At 38.0% G+C, this 8,915-nt stretch overlaps 1 protein-coding gene across 1 annotated transcript in view; it reads right to left on the bottom strand.

Moving 5' to 3' along the window:
- The window catches only part of LOC113232526, a 13,468-nt gene extending 5,138 nt beyond the window's left edge, over window positions 1-8,330 (bottom strand). The window contains exons 1-4 of the mRNA XM_026467286.1: window positions 8,278-8,330; window positions 5,678-5,898; window positions 3,998-4,145; window positions 1,464-1,561 (exon numbers count right to left, since the gene is read on the bottom strand). Coding sequence (XP_026323071.1) covers window positions 1,464-1,561; window positions 3,998-4,145; window positions 5,678-5,898; window positions 8,278-8,299 — 489 coding nt within the window. The 5' untranslated portion in view covers window positions 8,300-8,330. The remainder of the gene's footprint in view (window positions 1-1,463; window positions 1,562-3,997; window positions 4,146-5,677; window positions 5,899-8,277) is intronic.
- Window positions 8,331-8,915: the final 585 nt, after the last annotated feature.

The following is an 8,915-nucleotide window of genomic DNA, read 5'->3' on the forward strand; positions in this document are numbered from 1 at the left end:
ATTTATTATAAAAGATATAATATGTATATACATTATATTAAGTATCACAAATAAAACATTTTATTATGAATTTGACTATTTTATTCTAAAGGGCATCTATCCTTCTTAGAATTTTCATCGTGTGGCGTCTATCCGTATAGGTAAGCATCTATCCTCAAAAAAATAGTTTTGCAAAAAGTTAATTTCTTCAAAATCAGTAAATGTTTGATCAAAAAAATGAAGTCTTAATGTAATGTAAAAGATTAAACTTTATATCCATAGGAATTCTTCATGGTAAACCATTGACTTACAATTGACATAAACTAATAATTTTAAAATTAGGAAGCCTTTTCAAAAAGTGGGTCATCTAATCCGGTTTAACCCTATCTCGTGGTTTTATGTCACTCTCGTGCATGTCATGGCCTATCGTGTTAAGCCAAAGGGTATATAACTAGAAATAGAGACGAAATAAACGCAACTCCCTGGCAACTCATCAGTCAAATATCAACTCTTGTTTGCGCTGTAATCACAAATTAGAAAACTGAAATAGTATAACGCCAACAACTGACCTGTATATACGTCTCCGTATATTCCAAAAATATTCTGTATTCATTGTAATAAAGATAATATCTCTAACAATGAGGGTTGTTCTATTCGGTGGTGTGGGAAAAACATAAAAATTGACGACACCCGTCAATTATTTCGAATTCGCGCTGGCCAATCGGAGCGCAGTTGTCACTGTGATGATTTGGCAGAATAGTTTTCAAACAAATTAAATGACATCTGGTCTCTATTTCTGGTTATATACTCGATGTGCTAAGCCCACAGGGAAGTACTACCACCGTACCTATTTCAGCCGGTTTTGAAGGGTACCTAAATGGTGCTATGTAGTGAAATTACAGGCACATGGGACTATTCAAATTGTCTCAGGCGATTGGCGCAGTGGCAGAGCTCCTCACATCTTTGTGATTTAAAATCTCTGAGCGGTACTGCAATTGTTTGGCACAGGCGTGTCGCTTGCCACCAGGAGCACGACTTGGCAGTTCCGTTACTTGGTATCGTAAAAAAAGATCATACACGAGATGACAAAGGGGGGAGAAAATATGGTTTCTAAACAAACAAGATCTACCATAGGGACCGTTGGTTGACAAGCTGAAATTCAACTTGTTGGTGCTTTTCAAAAAAATTGGTCCTATTTTGACTTGTAAAATGCAAAATTTTATTGTGATTGGTATTCTATGCTTTTTATTGCATAGAACAATCACATGACAACATTCAGATGGTCGCGAGAGCGGCAGACGTTTCTCAGCTTTCTCAACCATCTCCTTGATAAATTAGATGCTTTTGACATAGGCTACTATTCCTGAAAGCCATCGAAATATTGAAAACCCAGTATGTGGGACATTGAAAATGATATACAATAAAGAAATTATGGTCTGTTTATAGGTCGTTTAGGCGAAACTTAAAAGTATGGTCAAAGTAACTTTAAATCTCCGAAGCATCCTCTCACGACTGGCGGCGTCAAAATATTCCATTTCTCGCATCCACTGGCAGAACCACTGAATCAACACCGCTTGAGCCTCTGAAACATTACATTTGGCAATGCTCTAATCTGAGGATTGAATATTATATGTAATCAGCTACAGTGGCCTAAATAAAAAAGCTGTGGTAGCCTAACGGTTTTAAGTTTAATTTAAGTGAGATAAACTGTGTTTTTCGTCTTCTCATTATTTTAGAGTCAGAGCGGACAGGGAGCAAGCTTAAGTGAAACTGAGAATATTGTCTGGTTTCAAATTATTATTGTTGTTAATTAAACATAAATTAGTCGTACGTAGTCATGGTTATACCATTTTTTTTATTATTAATTTATTAGTAATAAAAAATATATAGAATAGAATTATTAATATTCTATGTTTATCGTGATAGTGGTGTTATTGGCAAGGCCAGCCAGGCAGACCAGGAAAATCAGTACCGCGGGGCACACAACCACAAGGATTAAACTGAGCCTGTTCCTTTCACGCACTGTTTTTGTTCCGCTAGTATTGTTATATGTTCTGTTTCGTATTATTGTGTGTGGTAAATAAGTGAATTAATTTGATTAGTTACATTAGGGCTCCTTGTGAAAAAGTTCGTCTAGGGAAGTACTGCCACCTCACCTATTTCTACCGCCAAGCAGTATTGTCAGCATTACTGCGATTTAATGCTCTGAGTGGCACTGCAACTGTACTGCACGACTTGTTCGTCCCGTCACTTGATATTATTATTAAAACAAAGAAACCTACCGCCTCTCAAGCAGCGGCCGTGGGTTCGAATGCGGGCTCGCACCTTTGAGTTTCCCGGAATTTATATACGAAATTTAATTTGAAATTTACCTTGAGCTTTTCGATGAAGTAAAACATCGTGACAAACCTGCACATCGAAGATGGTTCATAACCCCCGAAAAACGTGCAAAGTTCTCAACCCGCACTGGGCCAGCGTGGCCTAAACCCTCGCCTGAGATAAGGCCCGTGCCCGGTATTGGGACGTACAAATCCGCTGATATTGTAGTGGCTTAATTTTAAAGGAGGTTTGGAGACTCATATTTTGCAAACCGAAGTGCCAGTTCCAGACCTCTGAATGTTCTGAGTGATATTAGAATTAATTTATAACACATTGCTCCGGGAGCGAATCGTCGTAAAGAAACTGTACACATAGCATAATTATTAACACTATGTCAATTGTGTAACGTACAAACTAGACAAGATCTCCCAAAATCGCGAGAGAATTCTCTGGAAGGCGCTCGACCCTTTTTTTTACTCATATCTAGTTTGTATGTTACACAATTCACAGAAAGTTAATTACGCTGTGGTTACACAATTTCGCTTCCATTTCATTCCGCAGTAATGTAAATTGAGCTCTATTTACTAGAAAATATAATTTACAGACAGTTCTTTAGTTCTGGTTCATTAGGGCCAGCGCATATCGGCGGACGGCAGGCAGAGGACATTAAATTTATCAATGTATATTTTCTACTAATTGAATTGAAATCATGTATAAATTTCGCACAGAGAAATGTGCTGCGATGCTCCGGGGTCAATTCCCGAACATTGCTATTTATACCGTATTAATAATAATAATAACGCACACACTCATAGGCCCGCACTTAGGAAACCCTGTATCGCCGGTGACACAGACATATATATAGACGACCACAAATTATACCCAAACTCACGAGAGAAATAAATGTAGCCCATACAAATATTTCTCCCGACCCGGGAATCGAAACCTCTGGACCGGGATCGGGCAGATCAGCATGGTACCCGTTCGGCCACAAAGGCAATTGAAATAGCATAAAATACACAAAATTTGATGTCTTCTACCTTCCCGTCCGCCGGTTTGCGCTGGCCCTAATAAAGACTTGTGTCGTAAATATTTGCGCTTGTAATAGACGAAAAATCCCTAGTTTAATTAAAATATTATTTATGTTGTTGAATATACAGGGTTATTTTTAAAATACTTATAACCTTGCAGGACAAGATTACTTACTAACATCATAAACAACAACTTTTGTTTCGAGATTTTGACAAAACATGGCAAAAATACCAAAAACAAATTTAAAAGTTTTTTGTACTATTTGACACTTTTTAGATCTTAGTTGGTAGTAAGGTAGTAAGTTCAAACGTGCAAGTCCTTTTCGATGCGATGACTACCGCGTTTTGCAAAGAGATATCACCGATCTATTTAAATATTTTCATTTTTGTCTGAAAGTAAATCTTTAAAAGAACGAATTATTAAAAGACATGGAACAAACGTAGGTATACATGATGTTAGTAATACAGTCCTGAGACGGTAGTATATTACAAATAGCCCTGTAATAGAAAGCTATTTCAGAACTACTTATAAGCATCGCGGTTCCGGTAGACTATAATGAGAGGTATTACCAAAAAGTGTCATTCTCATGCCAAAATTCACTCCTCCTTATACTTAGTTAATTGGCAGATTGCAAAATATAACCAGAAGACCAGGTATATTAACTAACGTTTGTCCAAGTTATCATCCTGTCCCCTTCGGAGCAAGTTAGCCAGAGTATCCAGAAACCAATATTCAGCCAGACTACTCGTGTACTTTGAACAACCTGTGAGTTCACCCAGTATCTCGATATATTTTTGTGGCGCAGTGTGTTTTATCTAAAACAGATTATAAGATAATTAAGATAGACAATTCCTAAGACATAACCAACATTTCGTTAAATGTTTAGAACGTACTCCACCAGCCAAAATATACCTACACGGAAGTTAGGTTTATGAAAAATAATCTAATCCACATTCAACCCAAATAAGTACGTACATTCATGTTATAAATGAATTTGTAAATGTATTCTGATGAAACTATGGACGTTTTGTTCTTAGTACGCAAACGAAGAATAATTATTTATTAGATAAGGCTTTTATTATTGTATTTTACATAGTGTAGTTAATATTTAGATAAATTATGTAGTATTTCCCATCATATTTTGGGTCACATATACAATTCACTATGATAAAATATATCGCAAACCGCATAGTGGCACCCAATTAATTTTTATCTATCTACTTTGCACACGTTTTACATCATTATTTATAGTGTATCTTCATCATCTTTCCGAAATGAGTGAATTTTCCTGCATTTATGTCTCCTATTAAAAAGTGATACGAATTACGTTGTTTCTATCACAAGTTCGAAGTGGGAATAACGCATACCCAATCAGATTTTGCTATCCACAACGATAGCTAATATAATTTAGTACCAGTGTTGCAGCCTTGTGAAGCAGTTCGTCCAGGGAGAAACTGCCACCATACAGCAATAATGTGAGTGTTACTGCGTTCCGGTTTGGTAAGGGTGCTGATGAAATTACAGGCACATGGGACTTGTCAACTTATGCCCCAGGGTGACGGGCATAGTGGCAGTGTGCCTAAAACAAGTGTGATTAAAAGCTCTAAGTGGCACAGTAACTGTTATGGATAGGCGTGTCGCTTACCACCAGGCGCATCCCGTCACTTGGTATTATTAAAAAAATACATTGAACAGACATTAGAGTTGTCTGTCTTGGTACCTACTATAAAAAAGTAGTATATAGGAGAGGTATAATTTAACCAATTTGAGTACTAACTGCAAACAATAAGTTTACTATATTTATAGCACACTTTTTTGTTCTTCCTGGAAAAATCCACTCAACTCACATATGTAAATTTCTTTTTATATAACGAAGAACGAAGTTTCTTTAAGCCTCGCACAACTATCCTCGCCGAAAGAATCGAATCGGTTGAATCGAAAGAATTGCCTACGTTTCGTTATTTCTGAAGTGTTGTCTAAACGTACAATATATCTGTACATTGTGATGGTACTTGACGAGGTTTTTATCGTCAGTTCTTTATTGATGGAAGATAAAGAAAGTGAAATACGTCAAAGGAAAAGAAAGTAGGTTCATAATATCAACTCAAAATGGCAGTGCATTGGAGAATAAATAAATAATTTATAAATAATAGAATATATAATAAATAATTTAAAACGTGAAAAAAATCACCTGAATGGAATTTGGGTACCTTCAAAATTCTTCTACCGATTCGTCCGATACAGCGCGGATAAGGTGTGCAAGGTTTTTTCGGCGCGATCACGTTTAGGCGACGTTATGGAACTTGAAAGACTGTTGTTATATCAAGATATAGGAGAAAAATCTCACTCTAGGTATATCCTCCGGGTCAATATCAGTCTTGAAAACTTCAGGCAAGACATGAATTCCATTCTGCTTCTCTATCTTTCTAATTCTCTCCGGTATGACCCTTCGGAGCGAAGGGGAAGGAAACGGTATATCGTCTACAATAGCGACAGGCTCCATTTCCTCTTCGTCTAACGGTGAGAACAATGTTTCGGGGATTTGTTCTTCTTCGTCGATTACGTGTTCTGGACATCAACTTAATTAGGTAAGTGATATTTATACAGTCTAATTATTACTTTCATATTTTAAATTTTTATTGAATTGATATTCAATTATTTTTTGTGAAATTACTCCACTAGTTTGTTATAATTATTAATACAAAGATCGAACACTCAGCAAAAATTCCTTCGTTCCGGCCGGGTTCGAACCGACGTCTTCTAGCTTACCGTGTCTGACGCTATACCAACTAAGCAACGGAACGAACCAGCGGACCTCACAAATTTTTCTATGTGGCTTACGTCGTATCTTTGTATTTGGTTCTTTCAACGACTTTTTAGTTGTAGCGCCATTTATGAGAAATCTATGAAAGATTTATCACCCAGTTAGTACCTTTACAGTTACCAACCCTGGCGAGAGATGTCGCTATTCACTGTTTTTTAAATTTTTATTGAATTGATATTCAATTATTTTTTGTGAAATTACTCCACTAGTTTGTTATAATTATTAATACAAAGATCGAACACTCAGCAAAAATTCCTTCGATCCGGCCGGGTTCGAACCGACGTCTTCTAGCTTACCGTGCCAGACGCTATACCAACTAAGCATATTACTTTTATATATTTTTATATATATTCTTTATTGTACAAAGAAAAAAAACAATGGACATGGCGAGCTTATCTCTATTAAGAGATCAACGAGATGGTGTTGCTAGAACCTAAAGGCTGAAAAATTCGTCAATTCTTTATTTTTATTCAATAAATGTTTTTACTTCGGTCCGATTCGAACCAGTGGCGTTAAAGATATTTTCTTAAAAACTTCAGTATTAGACAGCGTGGCCTACGTCCTCTCTTTGGGGACATGTTATACAGTTTACATGTTGAGTTGAGTTGAGTCAAAAAGTATTTACATGAAAATTCCGCCTTTTTAAATATAATATAGAATAGTGATGGCATCACTACTCCCTGGAAAGCGGTTTGTAATGAAAAGTCTGCCGGTAACTCTTGTCAAGAAAGAATGTTTTCTTGGAGGTAATTTTGAAAAGGCGCAATCGGCATAATCGAATCCAAAGGCGCTATTGCCCAATAAGCTCAAATACCTCCCTACTTTGCTCTTTCACACAAACTGAGTACAAGTAAGTATTACTTTTGGTTGTTACGTGGTTACGTTTGGTTTACGTTGGGTTTGTGGTACCGTGATACCAAGAACTCAGATTTACCTGCTTTGTGCAAGGTTGTCATTTCGATACCTCTCTTTGAAAAGGCGCAATCGAACCCTTTTGCGTAGCGTATGAGGATTATGAAAAAGCCGTCGACACCATTGAAATCTGAGCTGTTCTGGACTAATTCCGGAGATGTCAGGTTGACTGCCGTTACCCTTCCAAGTCCAAGGACTGAGCACAAGACAAAATCAATTGATATGGAGTAAGACAGGGAGACGTCGTCTCTCCGAAACTGTTCACTAACGCGTTGGAGGATGTCTTCAAAATGCTTGAGTGGGAGGGACGGGGCATCAACCTCAAAGGGCAGTAATCTCATACCTTCGATTTGCGGATGATATTGTTATTATGGTGGAATCTCTGCAGGAGCTCGGCGAGATGTTGAATAGCTTAAACGATTCTTCACAGCGAGTAGGTCTCAGGATGAATTTGGACAACATAAAAGTTATGTTCAACGCACAAGTGACTCCGGGACCGTAGGTGGGGCTACATTCGAGGTTGTGCATAATTACGTTTAACTTGCCCAAAATATCCAGCTTGCCAAGCATAACTTCGAGAAGGAAGCTGACAGGAGAATTCGCTTGGGCTGGACGGTACTTGGGAAGCCCAGGTACATCTTCAGGTCGTCAATCCCACAAAGCCTAAAAACTAAGGCATTTAACCAGTGCGTTCTAGCAGTTATGTCCTACGCAGCCGAGACGTGGACATTAACAATAGGCCTCAGCCACAAATTCAAGAGCGAGCTAAGCTGTGGATTTCTCTGACTTACCGAATCCCGAACGAGGTCATACGTCAAAGGACTAAAGTGATCGATAGCTCGCAAAATCAATAAATGGCAGTGGGCCGGACACGTCTGCAGGAGGGCTGATCGTCGATGGAGCAGACTTGTTCTGGAATGGCGACCACGTCAAGGAATACGTAGTGTGGGACGCGGCAAGATGGACGGATGACCTGAGCAAGGTGGCCGACAGTGGCTGGATGCGGGCGGCTCAAGACCGGAAGAGTTGGCGTGCTCAAGGGGAGGCTTATGTCCAGCACTGGATGCGTGGAAGCTGATGATGAATCGAACCCAACGATGCATTTATCCCACAACAATAAAATTAGTACAAATATACGTTGGCTTCCGGCCTATTTTTTTTTTGCTTGTTTCGAATTTTTGGTACCGTAATTCCAAACAACTTATATTTACCCTCTTCGTGCTCGGTTTCCATTTCGATACTCTCTCCAGGAGACTCCGGCGCCGGCCTCGTGCAGACAAGCCCAGTGCTGGACAACAGCTTATCCAGCATGCTAGTGTGCAAATCTTCTACAATTTTAGACGACATGTTAGCTAATATATTATCATGTAAGGTAATAATAGTTTTGCGTATTGCCTTCTTATTGAAAGTTGATATTATCTGGTAATAATATCAATTTTCACAGTTTATATTACTGACAATAAAATGACAACTGATAACAGCTGAAAAATATTTTTCATTTTCGGTTGTACTTTGTTGTGGAAAAATAGTAATTAATACGAATAATGAAGAGGCTGTATGGTGGAACCTTTGCCTACCCAAATAGGTAAATGAGCTTAAGAGGAAGCATGCCAAAAAAGTTTTGACGTTGGCTCCGCCCAAATTTGTGAAACAAATATATGCCTGAAGTTCGCGTGACATGCGACAGGAGATGTTGAATTTTGCGCATTAAAAGTACCAAATTCGTTTTAGCGGAATAACTATAAAACTAAAGGGATTAAAACAAAATCCGTAGTGACAGTTGTCGATCATGCATAAATATAATTAATTATCTAATTATTGTCCTAATAACCTGTAGCAATTCGAGGAT

This window comes from Hyposmocoma kahamanoa, unplaced genomic scaffold, assembly GCF_003589595.1.
Source record: "Hyposmocoma kahamanoa isolate Upper Pololo Valley unplaced genomic scaffold, ASM358959v1 76, whole genome shotgun sequence".
NCBI classification, from domain to species: domain Eukaryota; kingdom Metazoa; phylum Arthropoda; class Insecta; order Lepidoptera; family Cosmopterigidae; genus Hyposmocoma; species Hyposmocoma kahamanoa.